Below are 25,535 nucleotides of genomic sequence, written 5' to 3' on the forward strand. Positions count from 1 at the left end.
TTCCACTGTTGATTGAAATTGAAATGAGACGTTTAAGAAAGGTCGTTTCACACAGTAAATGTGCCTTTTATTTTATTTTTTGTTTATAAATACAATAGAAAAATATTTAAACTCTCCATTCACACTGCAAATCCACAATTGAGCAAAAACAACTCCCTTCAGAACCACAACTGAAAATGTGCAAAGTTAAACATGTCGGAGAGATTGACGTCAGTTAATGCTCCAATATAGAATAAAATTCCTGTTTCACATCAGCAATATTTGACCTGAGGAGCAGCATCTGAAGAATTTAGGTGTAAATGACTGGTGAGAAGTTTAAAGTAATCCCTAAAATGTTCCCTTTGAACCATGAAAAGGCTGATGGTCAGTAAATCTAAGGGTTAATGAAGTACATACATGTGTGCATGCACACTTATTCACACGCCTCTCAGGTTGTTTATTTGTCTCATTCAACTCTCCAACAAAAGTGTGCTTTTCACTCATGAACACAAATTCAGACAAATTGACACACACTTGCACAATCTCACACACGCAGTGCTGGGATCGGTATGATCAGATGCATTGACACTACAGGTCCCAGCATGCAGCGAGGCTGATGAAGAACAAGCTCTCTTCTTACCAATACATAACCATCACTTCAGAAGGCGGAAAATGACCTTTTTTCCAGCATGTCCCGGCCCTCCCTCTGACGCTCCCTGCAGCTGTTCACCTCACCCATAAGAGAATGAAGCTAAAGACAAAGCTCAACATTTTTGTTAAGCAAACCTGAATGATTTCTGTATTTTTCCACCTGTGAGAAAAATGAGTGCAGTTTTGAACTTTAACAGTGAATGCACATGAGTGTCACACAGATAAAGGAGTCAAAACCTGGGGAGAGAAAAGTTTGATTGTCATGACAAGGCCAGTTGGGTCTTTTCGATCCTTCATAAAACCGGTGCTTTGATATTTAGAAACAGTTTTGTCTAGTTAAACAATGATGTTTAGCCACAGTACCAAAAATACATTTTATCAGCAATGAAAATACAGTGTAAAGTTAAAGTGTTTGAGCAGAAATGCTTTCCATCCTTCTCTGTCGTTTGTGAACAGTCTTGATTTTCTTTAGTGTCAGGATGTGACGTTCATGCGTGCTGCTCATGCAGCAATTCAGCATAGTCAGAGATGGCCAGCAGGCTCAGGGGAAAACAGTCCCTGTTTCGCTGCATCTCTGGTAGTCCTCCGGTTCATGAACTTTGGATCAGAACTGAAAAGACGGGTGATTCGGGTTCACAAAGTATGTGGTGAGCTCCCCTTTGCCCTTCACCTTGACAAGTCCTCTTAACGTGACGCCGTATCCAATGTTCTCCACTACTTCACGCGTCTCCTCAGTCACCTGAGAGTAAACAAAATACATCATTTTTTTTGCAGCTCCAGACATGAACTCTGCACAGCTCAAAAACTGTGGATGTAGTATCTTTACTGAAGTAATAAGTCACGGTTAGCTCTAGCTAGTTAGTGTCTTTGGGTCAGGCTGCTCTCCGTTTGGAGAATCAGGAGTGAAACCAGTTGACGGCACCTGTAAAAACTCTGAAGCACATTTAAAGTAACCAGTTATTGCAAATTTTGCCATCTTTTACGATATGTACATTGCACAGCTTGATGTTTCGATAACGATGAGTTTACGATTTATTGTGCAGGTCTAATTCTTTTTCCACATGTAAGAGGCAAAAATGCATTTGCAATTGCAACACCCAATTAGCTAAAAACCCTCAGAGATGATCCAGATTTTATAGATTTTTTGAATGTGTTAGGGATGCCCCAATCAAGGTCTTTGGCCCCCGATCTGATTCTGTCATTTGAGTTTCAGTAACTGATAAAGAGTCCCAGTCCGGTATTTTTGTAGCTTAAAAAAAAGAACAACTTTAATAAATAGATCCAGGTTGACGCTTATTTTTATTTAATTAATCTTTTTTATCATTTAACACTAAACCAGTGAAGTAGTTTGAACAACCAAGTAAAAAATAAAATAAAATATCAACTAGAAAAAGTAATTAAGTATTAACTCGTAAAAATAGTTGATAATTTGTCATGTGAGAAAGTTTGGTGACTATAGAGCTTTAGAGCTATTGATCATTGAACATCAGAGAAGGAGGGTCTAAGGCAGGGGTGCCCAAATCCTGGCTTTGAGGGCCGGTGTCCTACAGGTTTTCCAACCAATCTGCCATTGAAGCTCCTTATTGGCTAAACACACCTGACCCAGGTAATCAGCATCAGATAAGGCAGGGTTTTTTGAAAATTAACAGGAGACTGGCCCTTGAGGCCTGGATTTGGGCATCCCTGGTCTAAGGGCAGGGAGGCCCAGTTTAGTCTAGTCTATTTAGTTTGGTTAAGTAATTACCCATTCATTTCTATGACTTCATGTTCTTTATGATTTCATTTTGATTATACAACCACAGTTCTGAACTCCATTGAGACGACCATTGTTGTAATATTGGGCTGTATAAATAAAATTGAATTGAATTGAGATGTGATTCATATCTCCATTACAAATTCTTAAAAAATAATGATGTTTTTCTGTTCAAATCCTTTGAACATAAATATGATGGTGAGTCTTCATGACTAGCTCATATCAATGGATCGAGTTATTAGTTTTGGTTGTTTTTGAGAAATTATTGAGTTCAGAAATCTGAATCTAAATATCTTCTAACTTCCTGAAATGCTTTTGTGCGCCTTCTGTTCAAACTGCGTCGTGTTCTTCTGTTCTTTACAATAATAAAACGTTGTGATCTGTTTATGATGTGCAGAATTCTACAAGGGCATTTATTTGAAGTAATAAGCTTAAAATATTTAGTGCTAATCAAAATAAGAATAAAATAAATATCAATCCCTGATCAGGACACAACATCCGATTCCAGTCAAGTCTGAAACTATACGATCAGCCCAATGTCTGATGGCGTGATTGGTACATCCCTAGACTGGGTTCTCTAAAGAATTTTAGAAAATAAGCTCAGAAAACAGGTCAGCTCAACAGAGCTCCATGCTGCTTTTAGTGCACAAATAGAAAAAAAAAAGAAATTTTAAAGTTGAACATCATCCAGTCTCCATTATTGCTTGAAGGTTGTATGGATTCCCAGCTGCACTCATGTTCAAAATGTTGTTGCTGGTCTCCTTCAAAATGACAGCTTCTTCTGACTCAATCCAGCATCACTGCTTCGATGGGATTCAGTGGACCGTGATGAACTCCAGAGTGGACTTTCGTTCTCTGACAGAATAAAGCGAAAAGGATTCAAACACAACCATGCTAACTCCTGCCTTACCTGAATCTTGTCCATTTCGCCTGTGCTTTCCATCCTGCTGGCAACGTTTACAGTGTTTCCCCAGATGTCAAACTGGGGTTTACGGGCTCCAATAACTCCTGCAATCACCGGGCCGTGGTTAATTCCTGCAGGCGGACACCAGAGGAGGAAAGGTGGGAGCAAAGAGGGTTAAACAGACTCATTTAACAAACACAGCAAACATTTCCTTTAGATTTTTTTAAATAGGCAGAAGAAACGTTTATATCATACAAATGCCGGTTCCTCAAAATCCACATTAGCTAAACTTGTTACAGAATTTTTTTTTTGCGTGTAACTAATAAGAATCAAGAGTTTCTGTCTGTCTCCAGAATCAACTTTTACAAGATTTAAATAGTCATTCAAAAGCATTTTTTTTTGATTATACAAAAGACGTTTTTTTCCATTTAAACTGAAAAAAATTGAACCTAGTCTCATAATATTGTAAATTCTCACATTTAAAATTAAGAATACAGTACCTTTTAACTAAAGAAATAAAAAACTACTTTAAAGTAAAATCATGAATCAATATTAAACTTTTAAACAAAAATGTATTTAAAGGATCAATGGATTATTTTAAAGTCCTCATTTAATGCCAGATGTACCAATTCTGAGCTTGAAGTTGTTAAAGGAGTGTGTGTTGAGGACTTCCAGTTTTCCCATCAGAGCGATGGCGAACTCCACCATGGAGCGCACGAAGCTGTGCGACATGTCTTGGCCCTGTAGGGGGAGCCAGAGATCAGAGAGAGGTGTTGCTGTTTCCACACAATGAACGGAGGAGGGATAGAGGAGTAGAGACAATATGAAGGTGTAGTGATGGATTGATGATCACACCTTTTTGTCTTCTCCTGCAGCAGAGTGGGAAAGGCCTGCAGCCGCCATGTAAGTGCTCCCGATTGTCTTTATCTTCTCCACTGAGGAGAATTTGGGCTTCTGGAGAAGCTGGGAGACAGATTCGGGAGTGTTACCATTAGAAAAGTAGATGTGCCATCTTTCAAAAGCAGCATCTGCACCTACTTACCTCGTCAAAGTCTGAAATGATCTCGTTGAGGAAGCGCAGACACTCTAGCCCATCCTTGTTTTCGATGCTCTCATTGTAAAAGTGTTTGAAGTCGGGCACCGAGGCGAACATCACACAGACGCAGTCGTACGACTGACTGTACAAGTCCTGACAAAGAAAGATCCACCATCACAGTATAAAAACCAACCCTGAAAAAAATCTTTATGCCATTCAAAAATGTTCAGTTTGAAAATAAAATATGAAAAAACATAAAAGCATTTTTTAATTCTCCTTCATCCTGAGCATGAGGATGCTGGAGCCTATCCCATCTGTTTCAGGGTGGCGGTGGGTTCACCCTAGACTGTTCACCAGTCCATCACTGGAACTGGAATAAGCAACCCATCTGCCCTCTTGTTCCAATTAGGAAGTACGCGCTGGTCCCAAAAAGCCAAAATCCCAGAGACTTTTACAGTGCTTTACAGACTTTTTACAGTGCTTGCAGCACAAGTTATTCAAGTTATGAACTCACCAATCACATGCCTCAAAAGTAGGCGGCCTCGCCTCAAAAGTTTGAAGCGTTTGACAGATTCTCCCGAGCCCGTTTTTAGTAGAAGGGGTGTGGCCTTCTAACTTGCTCACTCCTGATTGGAGTGAGTGGTTGCCATGGAAAAGTTCACTCAGACCCAAATGGACCAATCACGGCCTACTGAGGACGTCTGGGTCCAACATGGCAACGCAGATATGGATTGGAACCGGAAGCAAGACATCTCTTTGGGTGACATCACAGTTATATATTATACAGTCAATGGAAAAACATTAACGTTGTGGCAGAAACAAAAAAGAAATTGTTAATTTAATTTTGAACTCTAATTAAAAAGCCTATTCTGTGAGTTCAGAGAGGAAAAATAACACTATCTTCCCAGTCCCTCCTTTAAGCGTTGATCCATCTCTGCTGGACAACAGGACTCTAAAAAGTATGAGTGTCCCTCAAACAGATATGGAGCTGTCTAAAAGAACCAAAATACAATGCATACAATGCATGCTTAAATTTGAGTCTCTTTCTTGATTAGACATGGATTTTTTTTTCTATCTTGCATGTATTCTAAACCCAATTTATCCTGTTTGGGGTCATGGGGTTGCTGGAGTCTACCCAGATGGGTGAAGGTGGGGTCCACCCTGGACAGTTCACCAGTCCATCACTGGGGCCCACAGAGACAGACAACCGACACTCACACCTACAGGACAATTTAGAGTTAACAAATTAACCTATGATGCATGTTTTGGACAGTGGGAGGGAAAATGAAGTGTTTGGAGAAAACCTTTGCATGTACAAGGAGAACATGCAAACTCCACATAGAAAGGCCCCAGCTGGGATTTCTACCTTCTTCAGGATTCAAATCAGGGGCCTTCTAACTGTGAGGCAAGAGTGCTTATCACTAATGAGCAATGTGCAGACTTATGCTGCGGACACACCGGCCACTTGACAGGCATTTAAGAACGCGTGGTTTGCCCATGGTGTTCACAATGGACAGGCAGGGAGGGGCTTCTTCCTCTTTTTTTTTTTTCCGCAACTGTTTATTATTGCATATCCGCCAGGTACAGTTGGAAGAGTCTTGGTGCGAAATGTCGAAGCGGTGCAAATTGTGTTAATCTTGCTCCAGACTTTTTCTTTCACAGCTCAATAATGATACATGAAAGACTAGGTCTCATAGAACTCTGGCCGGGAAAATAAAGGAATGAATCATTTCTCCTCCAATATCAATTTTCAAATGATTGGCACTTACGTGAATTAAAAGGGACGTCATCCACATGACACTACCAAAACCGAGTTCGTGGTGGGTCAAAGTTTAACCTGGTTTAACTTTCAACTCACGTTCAACGGCCTAGCATTTTGTATGTAGAGCCCGAAAACAGTCGTAGAAACTTGTGCAGCTACGCGTGAACGTGAGGGTTTTGAACACAGAAGCCCAAAACGCACATTTACATTGACTTCATAGGAAGTGTCCACTTGAATGTGGCAGGTGTAAACGTAGAACGTGAGACCCATACTCGTAGTGCTAACCTGACTTTGCACAGCCTTCCCCATGAAGAAGGAGGCGACATCTGGCGGCATGACATTCTGGAGGAGGAGCTTGTTAACGTTCTCCATGGTCTCCATCTCCTCCTGCTCAGTCTTGAAGCATCGCTCCAGTAGGAAGTCCACACGGCTGCTCAGCTCATCCTGACAACCCGGACACCAGCGCAGAAGTCAAACACAGAGAGCACATTCAAGCTTTGACATTGGGGGTGACGTGCACAGACCCACCTGTCGGGCCAGGATCAGACACATCACGTAGAAGACCACCAACCAGACTCCAGACATGATCTGAGGGTCCTTCAGCACCCCAGGTCTGTTCACATGCACACACACGTGACAGAACTCAACATTTATGTGTGAAGGAGACACTCACATGTTGGGCTACAAAAGGAGGTGAATTAATGATGGTAATTTGAACCTGCAGATAAGGATTCACATGGGGGGCAGAAACTTAAGACTGAGTACACGATTTCTGACAGACTAACACAAGAGTATTGTGTATTTTTATCAGATGGGGGGACTCATGTGTCTCTTCTACACTGAGCTCGGCACACCCTCATGCACGCTGATCATTGTGAATCTGCAGGATGCTTGTAAGTTCCCATACGCACATTGAGCTCAACTTGCACACTAAAATGCACAGAAACACTCAGCGTGAGCTTGCATACAAGTCCTTAGTATGACAGGAGGAGTGCTTAAAATGCATGTGAGAACTCAATGTGCACAAGAACATGTAGATAAGAACTCAGCATCCACATATATGTACATGGGGAAGCTTAAGGTGCACATGGATGTTTCCGTGCCAGCTCACTTTGCGTGTGACAGGTCAGCATGCACATAAATGCACGTGTGAGAGCTCAGGGGCACATAAAAGCATATGTTAGAGCTCAGTGTGCACATGAGCATGCACATGGGCCTCGGTGTGCACTTGGGTACTCACCAACATTATGCAGATTGACAAGCCAAAATAACGCTTTAAAGTTTTATCTGTTCACTCTGTTTCTAAATGAAAAACCTTCGTAGATGATAAGAAGCTGGTTTGTGCTGAATGTTTCTGTAACAGCATAATGAAAGTGTGAGAAATCTGATTCACTCACTGAGATATTTCTCCAACAATCAGATTTGTAAATCTGATTTTGAAAAGTTTTTTTTCTTGTCTTTTAAAAGAAACCTTGACTCGAGCCTTCTTTGCTCCTAGCTATTGCAGAATTGTACAGCTTCACAAACATAAAAAAACAACCTAAAACAAGTGAAAGCACAGTCTGAATGGTGGGTCTGTGTGGATGAAACGTTTCTGTCTTTTCAAGCCCTTGAATGGGACGGAATGAAGGCGGAGTTTATGCAGAACTGCATTTTGACCAGCTCCTGAGGCGTGACCATGCAGGAACAAACTGGACTCACCTGCTCTGGTAAAGGAAGTGTGGAGAATTTCAAAAGAAAAGTTCTATGAAACACCTTAACTTCCTCATTTCTGGGAAATCCTCAATTCAAAGCAGCTGTTACCACACTCTGACTGTTGATTCAGGTAATCAGCAGCGAGCAGTGCTGGGAGAGCTTCTAACAGGAAGCAGGAGGAGGTTTAAAGAACAGCCCTGCTTCATTTGGATGGGTATGAAAAAATAAATTACATAGATTTATATTTCTTGCAGATGTGATTTTGATTCCTAAAATCCCTACATTAAAGCAACTTCTTGGAAATTTAAAACTGAAACAGGCTTTTGTATTAGTTACTATTACATATAAAAGCAAAGTTTTATAAATAAAGATTTGTTTGTAAGAACAAATGTAATTTATAAGAATAAATGATTACACCTTCATATTATAGAGAATAACTGGAGCCACTTAAGTGCTTTTTAAGTCACTTAATCTTCAGCATCTTTGGATAATCTTTAGTTAAAACACTAGTTAGTTTTTTCAATACCAAAAAAAGTATCCTTTTTAATGGAAAAGGAAAGGCAGTGATAGCCGGCCCAACTCTGGAATACCAGGACAGACTTTGGGACTTTGTCCCTTTTTAAAAAAAACAAAAAAAACTGCAGGGTTCTGTTTCGCACTACTGTCAGTCAATCTGATGTTTGCAGTTGCTTAGCTGCAAACCAATTCTCTAAGTTTGATTATTTTTGACTGAAACTGTTTTGTTATTGATTTTTCCATGAAAGTCAACCACAGAAATCACAAGAAGTTATCTGGGCAAAAAGAGAATGCCCCTCAAAGATGAGGTACTATCCGATTGTAGAACACAAATCTTCTAACTCACATTGTTTGATTGTAAACCAGGCGAATGAGGCACTTTGAGGCCGGGGCATAAATGTACAAGAAGAGGGTCAAGTACACCACCACAGCCAGGGTGAGGAGCAATGCCTTCACAGAGAAACAGGTCTGGATGAAGACCATGGCCCCCAGCATGGCCATCAGGCAGCAGTAGAGGTAATACTGAAAAATTGAACACAGGAAGGGGGTGGGGGTTGTTAAACAAACAGGTGAGGTGTGAAAGAGCTGCAGGTGAAAGTGTCAGACAATAGACTGAGAAAATAAGCATCTAATGCAAACATGCAAACAACATGCAAAACGGTTAACGAACACAAAGTCACTTTACAGTTCTTAGCTAACGTGGACGAAAGGGAAGAGGTGGAAGGGGTGGGGGTAAACAGATGATGTCATGAACCAGAACAGGTGAAAATCAGAGGATCACAGCAGATATGGGGAAAACTGTACAGGGTACACGGGTGGCCCACAGGAGGTTTTAAGATCGTAGACCACTCGGCGAGCCCGTAGGGTCAAAAATGTTTGTGTATATATATTTTTTCTATTATTGAAGCCACTAACTGAGTGAACATTTGTTTTAATATACAAAACATTCAAACAATTATCTATGGAAAATGTGTGAGGCATTGATCATCAAGGTGAAGGCTACAGACTGTAAAAGACAGTGCCGTGGAGGATGCTCTTGCATATTCCCGCTCATGGCAAGGGGTGGAGCCTCAGCTTTTGTGGGCTGGTCTGAGCAGTCCTATAGGAAATTTAAAATCTGGAATGGGTAATGTTTGTCCCCCCATACCCATGCAGGCATCTACAGATCATGTCGACTAATATTTACAATGCAATTTACTTAAATCCCTTTCTTCCATCTTTGGTTCGGGGGGGGGGGGGGGGGGGGGGCAAGTTGTTTGTTCTGGTGGTTTGGTGTATTTTTTTTTCATTTTGTTGGGGTTTGTTTACATGTTTTTGTCCTGTGTTGTGAGTGCAGGTTCCTCCTCCCAGTGAACAAACTATCCTCAAAACACAAAAAAGAGGACAGAAAAAACATACAGGTATAGCAATATTATTAAAATTCTGAGGGATTTTTTTGGGTAACATTAATCAAAATATGAATAAACAAAATAGGTCAAAAAGATTTAAAAAATGATTTATGATGACAGGAAGACTTTTACTTTCAACTTTCTTCTCTTGTGGTTAGCATTTGGAATGCATATCTCTTCCAAAAAATGTCTACCAAGATCACAGAGTGCTACACATCATTTATTCTTTATATTTTCTGCCCACTATGTTTAATTGCAGCATCACAGATATTTTAAATGAAGGATAAATGGAGAATTCCAAAATGAGAGACAAAGGAATCATCAAAGCCAGTCTAAAAGAGGAGCAGGAGCTGAGTGGAAGAACTCACAGGAAGTGTGTAGAGATGGAGGGCCTCCATCTGTGTGATGTTTGTGGTTGAGTTGCAAGTACGAAGGATGTCCAGGAATATCTGAGGAACATCCAGACACAAAAAAACGTGAAAACACGCCCGCTCTCAGAATTGGGGGTGGAGAAAAGAACGTAACAGGAGCTCACAGAGTTTAGGAAGGCCATGAGCAAAGTGATGAGCACACAGAAGATGACCAAGAAGAGCCTTAGTGCCGCCTTGGTGGAGATGCTGTGTGACAGTCTCAATATCATCTGATGATTCTGCGGGGTTTTGGAGCGCCATTTCTGGGAACAAGCCAAGTTCTAACAACTGTCAAGATCATTCAACCACACCACTGAAACACCTTTATATGAGAAACACCATAAGAATAAATTTTTATCTTCAGCGGATCCTGATTGGCAACAAATCACGTTTCCTTTAGATTTAATGTTGTTCCTGCACGTTGTCTTGCAGGTGTAGAAAAATGGTGGCATGTTAAAAAAAATTCTGAATGAGAGATAGATAGATAGATAGACAACTTTATTTATCCATTTGGGAGGTTCCCGCATGGAAATTGACAAATTTCCCACTCTGAAAACCCACTCTGGATGTGACAGAGTGTCCATAAGGGAACTAAGAGCTTCCAGTTTTTATCTGGAGGTCTTGGTCATAGGAGCTGTTAATCCTAATGTGACTGATCTTTCTTCTAAAAAGTCAATTTTCTGCTATTATAAAAAAAAGAAAAAAATTAACAGAAGAAAGGTTTGATATATTAATGCGTCTGAGCAGTAAAAGTATCTCCAGAAAATTAGTTACTTTTTTTTTAAAAGGGTAGCTGCCATTCAAATGCCCCCATAAACAGAAATTATATTTACCGTACATGTTGGTCGTATTCACCAAGGAAAGACAATATTCTGAAATTCTGCAAAAGCACTTTTTTTCCTTTGTAAATGTTTAGAAAAACAAATTCTAAATACAATCCTCAGTGGTCAATGTTATCACTTTTTCCTGCAACACAATCACCACAAATTTCTAATGACACATTGTTTAATAAAATGTATCATCCCAGCTGTCTTTTTCTCATATGATCACTTTTGACATCATAACATCTTTATCACCATTCAGGGTCTTTACAGTATTATCTAAATGTGAGGGCATTCTAGGAAATTTTGAATCAAAAGTTCAAAGCTACTGAGTGGAACCCATTGGAATGCATCTTTACGTATATGTAAATGGAGTTGGACGTGATATGGTGTAACAAGCCCCCTGGTGGTTACCAACTTCAGAACTGAAATCAACAGTATGACTTGAAAATTTTCACTGCATCAATATCAACTGTCTTGAGGGGGGGATTTTCATGTATATATTCTTTTTATATTTTAAGCCTAAAATTATGTACAAATGGAGGCCTGGTCTGCAATTTTTTTTCTTCAATAACAAAAGTTTATTATTGCATTCAGCCTTTTTGAGGTGACGCCCATAAAAATCTGCAGTGTAAGACGAAACCAACGTCTTCTGCGTACCTCAAAGTATCCAGAGAAAGCGATGAGCAGAAACAACGCCATAACTGGAAAAGTGACTCCATAGGAGATGGCCATCTCATTATTCCTGGAAGCACAGAAATGTTCCTGTTAGCCAAAAAAAAGTAAAACATTCGTTTTAGTTTTTTTTACCTTGTTTTTTATGTTCGTTTCAGATTTGGCCCAATGTGAATAAATGAATTGTGGTATTGACAGATGAACATCTACATACTGTGGCGTGTAAACACCATTAGAAACCCTGTTATCAGATGGCTATAACTCAGAGAGCAACGACAGTTAAGCCATCTAAAGGTAGTTAAACTTGATTATACAAATCTGGAAAAAACCCCACAATGCTTCAAAACTCAAAACGAAGGTAAATGTCAAAGTTGTAAATTCTTAGAGCAAAAAAACGGCACTGGAGAAGTACTGAGAACTTCTTAGTATCAGAATGAGTTTATTGTCATAATGCTTACACAACAAAATTTCGGCTGGACTGCCCTGCCCAACACATATAAAGGAAAAACAGTGGCAACAAGAATAATTAAATAATATATTAAAATCACATTTGTGCAAATGCTGCAACTTTAGTCCAAACCTCTGGTTATGAAGGCATTTTTACATAAATTGTAGTCTTACTGGTGTCTTATTGAGTCTTATTAAGTAAAACCCTTCATTTAGGCAGAGGAGTCCCTGCTCTACCTGCAGGACTCTTTGTGCTTGATTCAGCTGTCTGTGGGAGGGGCTAAGTAACCATCAGTTGATCTTTGAGAAGAGTTAAAGTATGTGTTCTACAATAGACTCTCCATTATTCGTCACAACCACATATTTTTGTTGTATATTTTGTCCCCTCTTTTTTTCTTTAAAAGTTAAAAAAAAACCCTATGCTGATGACACTCTGTTCTTCCTTTTTGTTTTTCCAAAAATGTAACTAGGAATTTGGAAGTCATCTTTGACAACCCTCTGAGCTTTAAGGAAGACTTTTCTGCCGTTCCCCTTGTGTGCTTATTTCCTCTGTACAATGTTTGAAGGATCAGAGCCGGTCTTACAGTTTATGCCACACAAATTCTTGTGCCGGCATTTGTCATCTCTTGGCTTGATTACTGTAAAGCACTTCTTATAGGGCTACTAGCCTGCACACCCAAGCCTCAACACTGGAGGCAAATGCCTCATTTTTAACCAACCAAAAAGAACTCTTGTCACTCCTCTCTTCATGTCTTTGCACTGGCTTGAATAATCTCAGACTGGTTTCTTGAATATGACAATGAGTTCACTGTACTCAAATGACCTCCTGTCACCAGATCTCAAACCAGTAGAACCCCTTTGAGGGGTACTGGAATAGAAGAACCAGCTCAGTGGTCATGTGGTGTTAGGATCCCCCCTGAGATTGGAAGGTTAAAAACTCAAATCCACGCCAAGTCATACTAAAGACTAAAATGGGACCCATGCCTCCCTTTTTGACACTCAGCATTAAAGGGCTGTATTTGTTAAAGCACCAAAGGGTTTCTGAGCTCAGCTGTGTCTGCAAGTCACCGCTACCCCAGGAGATGGGTCAAATGCGGAGAACAAATTTCATACACCTAGGTGCGTGACAGCTAATGAAACTTTAACTTATTTGCCCGCATCAGAATCAAAGCACACTTGCCTTCAAGATGGTAAACTCAACAACTCCTCTGTACCTGAACCCTCTGGCCCAGGTTTATACCCGTGCATGCACAAGTCTGGTGGTTTGGCAAAAGATCAAATGCTAAACTTTTCAGGTCTCTGATCCAAAAGTGGTAGAATGACCTACTCATCTCAGCATGCAAAGCGACATCATTTGCAATTTTTAAGAAAAAGCTTAAAACCAAATTATTTTGCAACTTCCTAGTGACTAAAAAATGTAATAATAATAATAAAAAAATAGCTATACTGTGTGACCCTGACCTAGTTCTTTGCTTTGTTTTTTCCTTATTTGTTAATTTAATTGGATAAAAGCATCTGCTAAATTAACTTAATCTAAATCTACATCTAAAATTAACAATGAAATCTTTCAGCCTGAAACTATTCTGCTGATATGAGGAAAGGACAACGGATAAAATGTTTGGACTTATATCTTGTGGCTCTGTGCATGCAGGCTTTAAGATTATTCTTACTTTTCAGAGACAAGCATCTGGACAGTGAAGGCCGTCCCAAAGATGGCAAAAACACAGCTCATGGAGAGGTACAGACCCCCCACCTCTGATAGGCGGAACTGCAAAACAAACCAGAAAGAGAGCCCGCCATCAGTCCTCTTATTACACAATTCTTTTCCAAAATATCGAGAAGAGTGGCGCTCTGGTGTCAGACAACAGGAAGAATGTACCTGTTTTTCCAAGCTCAGGTTATTGAAAAACAAAGTTAAAAAGTTGAGTTTCTTTGCTTTCCTCCTGAAACAAAAGACAACCACAGTCAGAAACAGAAAGAACATGGGTTGGATATCACTGTCAAACTGCTAAATCATTTCTATTCATAAATTCATGATTCCATTTCAATGAATGGCCTATATTTGAAAGTTTGCCTATGAAAATAGATAGGTTGTTATTGTTTTAATAAAAAACGAATAATTTCATTTGTTTTAAACCTAATTTTTCAGGGGATCCTTTTGTTATAAGAACTGTTTAAACACTCATTAGCCACTTTATTAGAAACACCTCTCCAACTGATTAATGCAAATTTCTAATCAGCCAAATCACAACAGCAATTTATTGCATTTAGGCATATAGACACAGCCAAGACAATTTGTTGCAGTTCAAACTGAGCTTTAGAATGGAGAAGAAAGGTGATTGAAGTGACTTTGAATGTGGCATGGTTGCTGGTGCCAGACTGACTGGTCTGAGTATTTTAGAAACTGCTGGGATGACCAAAGATCTACTGGGATTTTTACCCACAACCATCGCTAGGGTTTACAAAGAATGGTCTGAAAAAGAGAAAATATCCAGTGAGCTGCAGTTCTTTGGGCAGAAATGCCTTGTTGATGCCAGAGGTCAGAGGAGAATGGCCAGACTGGTTCCAGCTGATAAAATGGCAACGGTAACTTAAAAACCCACTGGTTCCAACCGAGGTCTGCAGAAGAGCATCTCTGAACGCACAACACGTCAAACTGTGAAGCAGATGGTTTACAGCAGCAGAAGACCACAATGAGTGTCACTCCTTTGAGATAAGAACAGGAAACTGAGGCTACAATTCACACAGGCTCACCAAAACTGGACAATAAAAGATTGGAAAAACATTGTATGTTTTGATGAGTCTTCATTTCTGCTGCCAGATTCGGATGGTAGGGTCAGAATTTGCCATCAACAACATGAAAGCATGGATACATCCTGCCTAGTATCAATGGTTCAGGCTGGTGGTGGTGGTGGTATAATGGTGTGGGAACATTTTCTTGAAACACTTTGGGCCCCTTAGTACCAATTGAGCATGGTTACAACGCCACAGCCTTCATGAGTATTGTTGCTGACCATGTCCATCCCTTTAGGACCATGTCATAAAGCTGGAATCCTCTCAGACTGGTTTCTTGAACATGACAATGAGTTCACGGGACTCAAATGGCCTCCACATTTACCAGAATGTCATGTCAATATGGACCAAACTCTCTGAGGAATGTTTCCAGTACCTTGTTCAATCTATGCCACCAAGGATTAAGGCAGTTCTGAAGGCAAAAAGGGGGTCCCACATGGTACCAGCAAGGTGGACCTAATAAATTGGCCAATGAGTGTGTATATGGACAAAATAGCCTATTTTATAGTTGTAGCAGGATGAGGACAGAGGTACCCTGCAGTTTCCAGAGTGTCCAGTGATCCCCGCACGCTGGGAACAGTGGCAACACTGAAACAAAACAATAACAGTATTTAGTATTGTATGCTTTGCAGAAGAGATCTCAGGTGTTCAACCTGCTTCTTACCTGCTTGCGTTGTCTTCACAGCAGTCTCCACTCTGCTTTAAAGACACAAACATTAATGTATTATCAACAAACATACAAAGTTTAAAGTGAAACTGACAGATGGATCGTACAGCAGATGGCTGACGTGGCCTTGTGATGCCTTGTGAGGCCTTCCTTCTCTTCTTGGAGTGCTTCACTCCAGGGTTGCTCAGGTCTGCAAAAGGGTGGATGTTCTGCCAGGACTGGAGGTACTGTGACATGCGCATGGATGCACGCTGCCTGTTTTCCAACGATACCAGGTTGCTGACCTGAAGTGAGGGAAAACAGAGCTCATTTTCTGGAAGCGGGATTTTGAAGATGCTGGGTGAACATTACTTTCCCTCAGTATACATTTCATTGATTTATTCACTAAATGTCGTTTGAACAGTGTCTGTGTTAGTCACCCACCGGGTTAAGCTTGCAAGAACTGCTGCGCGGCTTGTTGGGGTCAATAACCAGATATGTTTTCCTTCCTTTCAGAAGTGGATCCCGAGTCTCTCCTTCTCCGTTCTCCACCTTGTAAGCTCCATCCAGGTGGTGCAACGTGTCCTCTGTGATGTGCACTCGTCTACACCAGAAAAAAGAATGTGTTAGTTTTACTGCCCAAGTGTCAAAAGTTGTTGAAAAGCCAGCTGAAGACCCACCCTGGAAGACCTCCAGACTCCATATGATTGGCAAGAGTGACATCATCCGACCACACATCATACTGCCACTTCTTCTGACCAATTACGCCACAAAGTACGTTGCCCGTGTGAATGCCCACACGCATGTTGATGTCCACGCTTGTAGCATCTCTCAAATCGCTGCAAAGAAGTAAACTTGGTGACCCCACCTGCTCAAAAAGTCAAAGTACAAAAAAAAAAAAAAAAAAAAAAAAAAGTACAGTGGTGCCTCGCTATATTGCGGTTCACCTCTTGCAGTCCCGCTGTTTTGAAGATTATTTCAGTGTAACTTTGCCTACTTTTCTTATTAAACAGTGCACTGTGTTCTGCAGGCTACAAGGTGGTTAGCGCTCTTGCCTCACAGCAAGAAGGCCCCTGGTTCAAGTCCTGGCTGGAGGATCTGAAACCAATGGGGGACCAATGGGGACCAATGGGCCCCTTTCTGTGTGGAGTGTGCATGTTATGATCTCCCTGTACATGCATGTGTCTTCTCCAGGAACACCGGCTTCCTCCCACTGTCCAAAAATATGCGTCATAAGTTAATTGGTTACTCTAAACGTACAAACGTGGAACTGCAATCCCCAAGCTCCCTGCTTTGCTCTATTCTGATGCATCCACTTGTAGAGGACTACATCCATGTACGTCTCTGCTTTCCTCGTCTGAGTTGGCATCTGGTTAAAAACTATATGGCCGAATAGCTCTGATTTTGTCCGCCATTTTTGTTGCAAGGCTAATGTTAGGTTGGGGTTGTTGGCTGTAAGATAGCAGGAGAGTATTTAAACAGATGAATGATGGGAAATTGGGGCTGTGCTTACTCTGTGCCAACGGTCCCGCCCACAACTCTCAGGTGAATTTTTGATGAACTACTGCTGCTCTGCAGAAACTACGTCCTAGAAAACAACTCAGGTTTTATAGATTTGACCTAAAAACAGCATAATCTTAATTAAGAGACCACTTTGAAAATAGATCAAAAGATGGTTGGAGTGGGACTCTGAAGATGTTTAGGGCTCAGACTGCTGCATGTGGCTGTGAGTTGGAAGGATTTATAGATCAACCACAGACTTCAGCAGGTTTGAGCCCCTTCCCTTTCGTCTGGATGTGTCTCTGGCGGTCTGACTGTGTAATGTTGTACTTGCATTCACTCCAACTTTTCTCATTTCAATCACTTGTGAGAATTGAGGTTAAAACATGAAGATGAACCTTTTTGTGCTATTTTTCTGCAGACACTGCCGAAATAATGTTTGTCATTTAAATCTGTCACCTCAACCCTGATTTCAAGTTGATGTTTTTTCCATTAAGGTATTTAAAAAAAATGCAGCATGAAAGTGTGATTACATCCAAACACTGTTTCTTTACTATTCTCAGATGCTCCTGTGAAACTCCACAGATGATTTCTGAAGGCGAGAAATGGCCTCACTCACCTGATGGCTGCACACATGTCCAGTCCCATCTTTACACAGTTCTTGGCATGGGTAGGAATCGGGTCGGGCAGACCCGACACGCAGTAGTAACAGTCTCCCAGGATCTTGATGCGAAGACAGCCGTTCTTCTAAACAGACAGAAGGGGAGGGGTCAGAATAGACACACTGCTGCTTGGTTCAGAAAGCCGGATCTCGGTCATATGTTACCTTGGCGATGTCATCAAATCTACCAAACAGCTTGTTGAGTACAGCGACCAGCTCCTCCGGGGTGCACGTGCTAGCAAGCTTGGTGAAGCCCACGATGTCAGCGTACAGAATGCTGAAAGACGCCAAAAGAAGACATCAGACATGTGATGGCAGCAGATCTTTATCTGGAGGACTATGTAGCCTCAGATCAGCAGAAGACCTTGTACAGTAGGGGCTCGCAATTCTGCCCAGCAAACCCTGTGACACACAAACTTACCAACTGTACTGAATCTAAGACATCCTAGCAAACAAAAGATTGAAGACTCATAAACGGTTAAATAATAAATAATCTGATAAAACTTTAATTTAGAATTAGTGGAAGAAGATGAAAAACACAAAAAGGAAGAAAACGATATGTTTAATGCCCCAAAAGGATTAGAAAATTAGTAAATGATGAAGTCATAAAGGTAAAAATAACTGAAAAAGGACAAAAGGTGTTTTTTTTAAAGGCAAAATTTAGAAAAAACAAGCTAAACTTCTGTTGATTTATATAAATCTAAACAGTATTTAGAGTTGCTGAAACTCTCAAGAAAGACAAAGTTTTTGCAGTTGAAGGTTTTCTCATTTCTTTTCAGCATCCATTTGATTTATAAAAAAAATAAAAAACATAAAAATTGTGAAATTGTGTTTCCACAAAACTGTCAACCAGTTTTGGTTAAAGCATGCAAGCAGGCAGCGGCACAGCTCACCTCACATCCTTGTGCTTACGGATGTACAGGCTTTGGAAGTTCTGGATGGTGGAGGCCGTCTCCTTATCGCTCTTGGGCTTGGACAGCTTCCTTATCACTTCAGTTTTCAGCTCCATGGCGATGTAGCGCGGCAGCACGGAAAGGAGGAGTTGCTCCTGGAACCATGGAAATATAACGGATGGGAATAAATTTGGGTGCCAGAGGAGGGTGGGGTTCATTCTTAAAGTTGTTTGGTTTTTCCCATGTCAGCACCAGGAGTGAGTCTCTTTTAGAGGGAGCTTACTCACTGGGTCATGTTTCCCTCTTTTTAGATGTTAGTTTGTCTGATCTAAAACCCTACCCAACCCCCAGCTCCCCCACCGCACACAGGTAAATGATTAATCTGGTAAAATGCAGGAGAAGTTTACAGGTACTCATTGTGTTCATACACAGGGCTGGGGGGTGGGGAGGATGGGTTCATGCATTTATACATGACTAGTCAAACATTAAACATGACCTCCACTGATCAGTGATTGACAAAAGGCAGTAGTTTTAATTATGGCTGTGAAATGATTGCATTAATCACGATTGACGCGATTACACTCAAATTTAAACTTTTTTTTTAAATAAAGTAAATTTCATTTTTACTCTATACTATAATTTATTATACCATGGTCCAGGTAAATACTCAGTTCTGATTGGCTCCAGAGTGTGGATCAAAAAGTAATAATGCACACCAAAAAAAGAAGTTCCGGACACATAGCCCAAATGTTCTAAATCACTGCGATGGCTTCTTTGAAACTAACTTTTGCATGTGGAAATAAACAAGCGGTATGAGGTGAACTTTCTCTCTGAACTAATGCTTTATTTAATATATCGTGACGATCAGTATATACAGTGGTGGACAAAATTGTTGGTACCCCTCAGTTAAAGAAAGAAAGTCCACAATGCTCACTGAAAAGACTTGAAATTTTCAAAAGCAACAATAAATTAAGATTTGTTGAAAATTAAATAATCAAAATCAGCCATTACTTTTGAGTTGTTGATTAACAGAATTATTTAAAAAAACAAACTAATGTAATAGGGCTGGACAAAAATGATGGTACCTCCATAACTTAATATTTTGTTGCACAACCTTTTGAGGCAATCACTGCAATTAAACGGTTTCTGTGTTTGTCAATGACCCTTCTGGACCTGTCCACAGGTATTTTGGCCCACTCCTCATGAACAAACTGCTCCAGTTGTCTCAGGTTTGACGGGTGTCTTCTCCAATTGGCATGTTTCAGCTCTTTCCATAGATGTTCAATGGGATTCAGATCTGGGCTCATAGAAGGCCACTTCAGAATAGTCCAATGCTTTTCTCTTAGCCATTCTTGGGTGTTTTGGCTGTGTGTTTTGGATCGTTGTCCTGTTGGAAGACCCATGACCTGTGACTGAGACCAAGCTTTCTGATACTAGGCAGCACATTTCTACCCAGAATGCCTTGATAATCTTGAGATTTCATTTGACCTTGCACAACTTCAAGACAGCCTGTGGCAGATGCAGCAAAGCAGCCCCAAAACAGAACTGAGCTTCCTCCATGTTTCACAGTAGGGACAGTGTTCTTTTGGTTGTATGCTTCATTTTTGATTCTATGAACATAGACCTGATGTGCCTTACCAAAAAGCTCCAGTTTTGTCTCATCTGTCCAAAGGACATTTTCCCAGAAGCTTTGTGGCTTGTCAACATGCATTTTTGCAAATTCCAGTCTGGCTTTTTTATGATTTCCTTTCAACAGTGGTGTCCTCCTTGGTCGTCTCCCATGAAGTCCACTCTGGCTCAAACAACGACGAATGGTGCGATCTGACACTGATGTACCTTGATCTAGGAGTTCACCTTTAATGTTTTTTGGAGGTTGTTCTGGGCTCTTTGGATACAGTTCCAATTATCCGTCTCCTCAATTTGTCATCAATTTTCCTCCTGGCCACATCCAGGGAGGTTGGCTACTTTCCCGTGGGTCTTAAACTTCTGAATAATATGTGCCACTGTCGTCACAGGAACTTCAAGCTGCTTAGAGATGGTTTTATAGCCTGTACCTTTACGATGTTTGTCTATAATTTTGTTTTTAATGTCCTGGGACAATTCTCTCCTTTGCTTTCTGTTGTCCATGTTCAGTGTGGTACACACCTTTTCACCAAACAGCAACGTGACTATTTGTCTCCCTTTAAATAGGCAGACTGACTGATTATGGGTTGGAAAACAGCTGTGATGTCAATTAAAGGACATACCTGAGTTCATCATGACCCCCTGGGCAATTAGTTCTCAGTCTTTTATGGAGGTACCATCATTTTTGTCCAGCCCTATTTCATTAGTTTTTTTTTTTTAATAATTCTGTTAATCAACAACTCAAAAGTAATGGCTGATTTTGATTACTTAATTTTCAACAAATTTTAATTTATTGTTACTTTTGAATGTTTCAAGTCTTTTCAGTGAGCATTGTGGACTTTCTTTCTTTAACTGAGGGGTACCAACAATTTTGTCCACCACTGTTTCTCGCATTCCTTTGCTGCTGAAAATTGACAGACTTCACATCAGATGGTTCATATCAGGTTAATTAAATTATGATAATGGACACATTGTCAGCTATTATCCCTTACTTAATGGACGATGGAGGGATGATCGGTTATCACAAGTTCCTCTCAAAATGAAGCAGTACCGGCAATCTTGGAAAGCACAAAATTGAAGCAGAGGGAACATGGCATGGTCCAACGCAAGGAAAGTGGAAGAGAAAACAGACCTTTTAAAAGTGAATGGAGTGAGCTTTTAAGGCAGTGCAAAACCTTTATGTCTATATGCTGTGAAATGGTGGCGTTAATCAAAAGTAGCAATATTAACAAACGTATCCACCAAAGTCTGAGGTGAGAGCGAAGAAAATATATGAGCTAAGTGTCCAATACGAGAGATCAACCAGACTCATCACACACTTTTTTACTACACAACGTGCGCACAAGTGTTCACACAACAAAAGAATCCTTCAGTGATGTGACGTTTGTGAAAGATTGTCGCTGCAGAGACGCCCCCGCAAGGCAGAGAAAAAGTAAAACTTGTTGACAAAATTTCCCTGAACAAACAAAGAACTGCAGCTTCAAGAGGGTCTGGCTTGGTACTGCTGTGAGGAAACGATATAATGAGGATCCATTAATTCCAAGCCCAGCCGGTTTCACAGGGGTCTTTACCACAGCGCCCGCCAAAAACAGAGCAGCCTAAGGCCCACTCCATGGCTATTAGACGACAGAGCCGAACCCCAGCGAGCCTAATGACAACGGGCACCGCAGCAACAGCACCCCCTACAGGTTCAGCTGGTGGTGCCCCAGAACAGTGGATCCCCAAGAGGAAATACTGGAGTAAAAAAACATCAGAATAAAAATTATAATAAAATGACAACAATAAAAAAATAGGAAATAGCAATAACAATATTAGTAATCAAAAAATAAGGTACGTAAGATGATTAAAACATAACCTTAAATAGAATAAAAAAAGATAATAAGTTATAGTCCTTAGAAAATAAATAAAATAGATAAATTAATAATTATATAAATAATTAAAGACATAAGCAATTATCAAAGTCATATAAAAGCCAGACTAAAAAGGTGGGTCATGAACATCTTCTTAAAAACCTCTGTAGTCTCTGCGGCCCTGAGGTTCTCCGGCACGATGTTCCACAGGCGAGGACCGTGATGGCAGATTGAAGCCTCACCATAAGTTTTGGTCCTCACCTTAGGAACAACTAAGAAGCCAGCACAGGAGGACCTCAGGGTCCGCGACGGTTCATATTTTAAAATAATATCATTTAAATAAGAAGGCCCAGGACCTTTAAAACATTTATAAACCATTGAAATAATTTTAAAATCAATCCTGAAATGCACAGGGAGCCAATGCAGCGATTTTAAAACCAGTGTAATGTGTTCCTGTCCCCTGGTCCTCGTCAGAACTCGTGCCGCAGAATTCTGCAATACTTGTAGATTTGAGATAGACTTTTTGGGTAAACCAGAGAGCAGGGCATTACAATAATCTAAACGACTAAAAATAAAAGCATGCATCAGCACCTCTGTGCTGGCAAGAGAGAGGAACGGGCGGACTCTGGCAATGTTTTTAAGATGATAAAAATCTGTTTTTACAACGTTTCTCATGTAAGGAATAAAACTCAGCTCAGAGTCAAAAAGAACGCCCAGGTTTCTCACACAGTGAAAAGGTTTAAAATTCCTGAGTTTTGGTAAAACCATCTCTCTCTTGTCTTCAGGACCAATGATTAAAATTTCAGTTTTGCCCTGGTTGAGCTGTAAGAGGTTTTGCCATCCATGACTTTATATCTAAAATACAGTTTAAGAGTATTAACAGGTTCAAGGTCATTAGGAGACACAGCGATGTAAAGCTGTGTATCATCAGCATAGCTGAGAAAGTCAATGCTGTGTCTCCTGATGACATCCCCAAGAGGCAACATATATAAATTAAAAAGTATTGTACGTAAAATCGACCTCTGGGGAACCCCACAACTTATTTCATGGACTCTTGAGGACCGAGTATCCATACTTACAAAAAAGTGTCGGTCTGTGAGATAGGAGTGAAACCAGTTAAGAGCAGTTCCTGAGAGGCCAACTCGACTCTGAAGTCTGTCTAAGAAAATCTGGTGATCTACCGTATCAAAGAACAGAAAGTGTCTGCGAGTCATAGTTATGTCCGAGATCATTTAAAATTTTTAAAATATGCAGACAGAAAGAAAGGTCACATGCATGTTTCTCCCACTAAAGGAAAAAATAAGTGTGAATCTCCAACAGATTTAAGAAGAACTGGTTGTTGAAGAGAGAGTGCATATTAAAATTATTGTTTTTGGTAAAGTTCAATCCATCATTACTTCAATTTGTACACTGCACCTCATTTTTACACATGTTCTATTTCAGGGTTTATGGGGGTCTTATTTTCAAATAAAATATGCTATTATTTGTTCCAACTGTTGAGATGTGATGTTTTATTAAAAGTGAACACAAATGCCTCTTTAGGTTTAAAAAAAATATAGATTGATGTTGCTTTAAATGTTAAGAGGCAGGAAGAGAATATGAAAGGAAAAACTTAAAACTGGTTTGCACTTTTTTAGATCAAAACACCTTCTGGTTTTATTATCATTGAAACATATTTCCATTTGCTGTAATGCATGCCTGAAGTTTTACCCTGTTTGCTATTATAAAAGGTGTCTTAAAGTGAATACAAAAGAAATATTAGCTTACTGAAATGAACCCAAAATATACTGCATGGACCTCAATAAGGAGGACATTTTTGTTACTGGACCCAATTGGTTACCTCTGGTCTAAAGTTTAAATTGTTCACTTCCTCTGGAATCAAGTTCCTGTGTCTCGTCTCTTCTTTCTTATATTTGGTTGAATGCTATAAAGCATTCAACCCTTTGTTTTCCTCTCACGCTATCTTCCGCCGTTTTTCGGCACTTAACTCCTTCAACAATTTTCAACCTATTTTAACCATTCAGCTCTTAAACTGTTCAGCTCTTTCAGCTTATTACTGCTATGACTTTTGGTTTTTCAAATCCTTGAACTTTTTAAGATATTCCAGGATTTTCCAGGATTTTTTCTCCATTGAAATACATGGAGAATTTTTCGTGCAGAAGTTTACAGTTAAACTTCTTTTACAATTTTTAACCTATTTTAACCATTCAACTATTAAAATGTTCAGCTCTTTCATCTTATTCCAGCTATGACATTTTTTCTTTCAAATCCTTGAACTTTTCCAGAGATTCCCGGATATTCCCGGATTTTCCAATATTTTTGCTCCATTGGCCAAACCTTTGCTTCTTTAAACAATTGTAACTTTAACATTCTTTTGGCTAGAGACACCGTTCAAACATTGAAATGTTCACAAGGTTTTGGACTTCAATATAAGGATCAAAATTATTATGGGATGGCAACACCACCTACAGTTTGGTGGCCATTTTGTCCCAAAATGTGAGGCAATTTTAAACTTCTCCAACTTTCACCTATTTTAACCATTCCACTATTACAATGTTCAACCCTTTCAGCTTATTCCTTTCAGCTACGACTTTTAGTCTTTCAAATCTTTGAACTTTTCAAGATATTCCAGGATTTTCCAGGATTTTCCAAGATTTTCGCTCCATTTAAATACATTGAGAATCCTTGAAAACCTTTGGTTCTTTCAACCATTGTAACTTCAACATGCCTTTAGCTAGAGACACCGTTCAAACGTTTAATTGATCACAAGGCTTTGGACTATAAAATAGGTTTAGAAATCATTATGGGATGTCGACACAACCTACTGTTTGGTAGCCATTTTTTGACCAAATCTGAAGCAAATATTGCAATAAACTTCATCCATGGCTGGAACTGAACATATTGAAATTCAATGGATCTGGACATATAAGGAATGTGGGCGTGGTTAGCAAACAAACTTTGTTGCTAAGGACGTCCAAAGGTTTACTTTTTCCGATTTGTCTGAAACTGACGTCGATTTGTTCGTCATCCCCAGGCGACCCAAACATAAAATGGTTGCTATGGAGATAAAATTAATAGAAAAGCCGCCATTTTGAAAAAAAGTGGATTTTCTATCAACTTAGAACATGTAGCTTTTACCAATATGATACTCTCAAACAATGTGTTTTTTTGAGTCATTTGATGATGCTGATTCCAATGCTCGCACTTTTAGCCAATTTAGCAGCATCTTCAAATTTTCAACAGTTCAGGCATTTTTTCAACAATTTCAGCTTTAATGCTTAACTCCTTCTACAAATTTTGACCTATTTTAGCTATTCTACTATTACAATTTTCCACCTTTTCAGCTTATTCCTGCTAGGACTTCTGATCCTTTAACTTTTCAAGGTTTTTCCAGTACAGTTCAGCCATTTCTTCAGCAAATTTAGCTTTCATTCAGCAGTACAGCATTCAACCCTGCATTTTCTTCTGGAAATGCAGCTCTTTCTAGTCTTTTCTCACTTTCTTTTCAGTTGCACCCCAGTCTTCAAAAGGA

General features: G+C 39.9%; 1 protein-coding gene across 2 annotated transcripts in view; it reads right to left on the reverse strand.

Moving 5' to 3' along the window:
- Nucleotides 1-41: 41 nt before the first annotated feature.
- Nucleotides 42-25,535, reverse strand: part of LOC101167828 (adenylate cyclase type 4) — a 38,760-nt gene continuing 13,266 nt past the window's right edge. Inside the window, exons 6-26 of one of the 2 annotated variants that reach the window (XM_004079977.4) lie at nt 18,531-18,685; nt 17,803-17,914; nt 17,596-17,723; nt 16,157-16,315; nt 15,921-16,080; nt 15,605-15,781; nt 15,495-15,526; nt 15,365-15,418; nt 13,917-13,980; nt 13,708-13,805; nt 11,576-11,660; nt 10,220-10,357; nt 10,053-10,133; nt 8,643-8,818; nt 6,614-6,698; nt 6,371-6,529; nt 4,330-4,476; nt 4,143-4,250; nt 3,914-4,028; nt 3,294-3,418; nt 42-1,369 (exon numbers count right to left, since the gene is read on the reverse strand). In XM_004079977.4, the coding sequence (XP_004080025.1) occupies nt 1,235-1,369; nt 3,294-3,418; nt 3,914-4,028; nt 4,143-4,250; nt 4,330-4,476; nt 6,371-6,529; nt 6,614-6,698; nt 8,643-8,818; nt 10,053-10,133; nt 10,220-10,357; nt 11,576-11,660; nt 13,708-13,805; nt 13,917-13,980; nt 15,365-15,418; nt 15,495-15,526; nt 15,605-15,781; nt 15,921-16,080; nt 16,157-16,315; nt 17,596-17,723; nt 17,803-17,914; nt 18,531-18,685 (2,493 nt within the window). In that variant the 3' untranslated portion in view covers nt 42-1,234. The remainder of the gene's footprint in view (nt 1,370-3,293; nt 3,419-3,913; nt 4,029-4,142; nt 4,251-4,329; nt 4,477-6,370; nt 6,530-6,613; nt 6,699-8,642; nt 8,819-10,052; nt 10,134-10,219; nt 10,358-11,575; nt 11,661-13,707; nt 13,806-13,916; nt 13,981-15,364; nt 15,419-15,494; nt 15,527-15,604; nt 15,782-15,920; nt 16,081-16,156; nt 16,316-17,595; nt 17,724-17,802; nt 17,915-18,530; nt 18,686-25,535) is intronic. The other variant, XM_011487654.3, reaches the window with a different exon arrangement.

This window comes from Oryzias latipes, chromosome 18 (genome assembly GCF_002234675.1).
Source record: "Oryzias latipes chromosome 18, ASM223467v1".
NCBI classification, from domain to species: Eukaryota; Metazoa; Chordata; class Actinopteri; order Beloniformes; family Adrianichthyidae; genus Oryzias; species Oryzias latipes.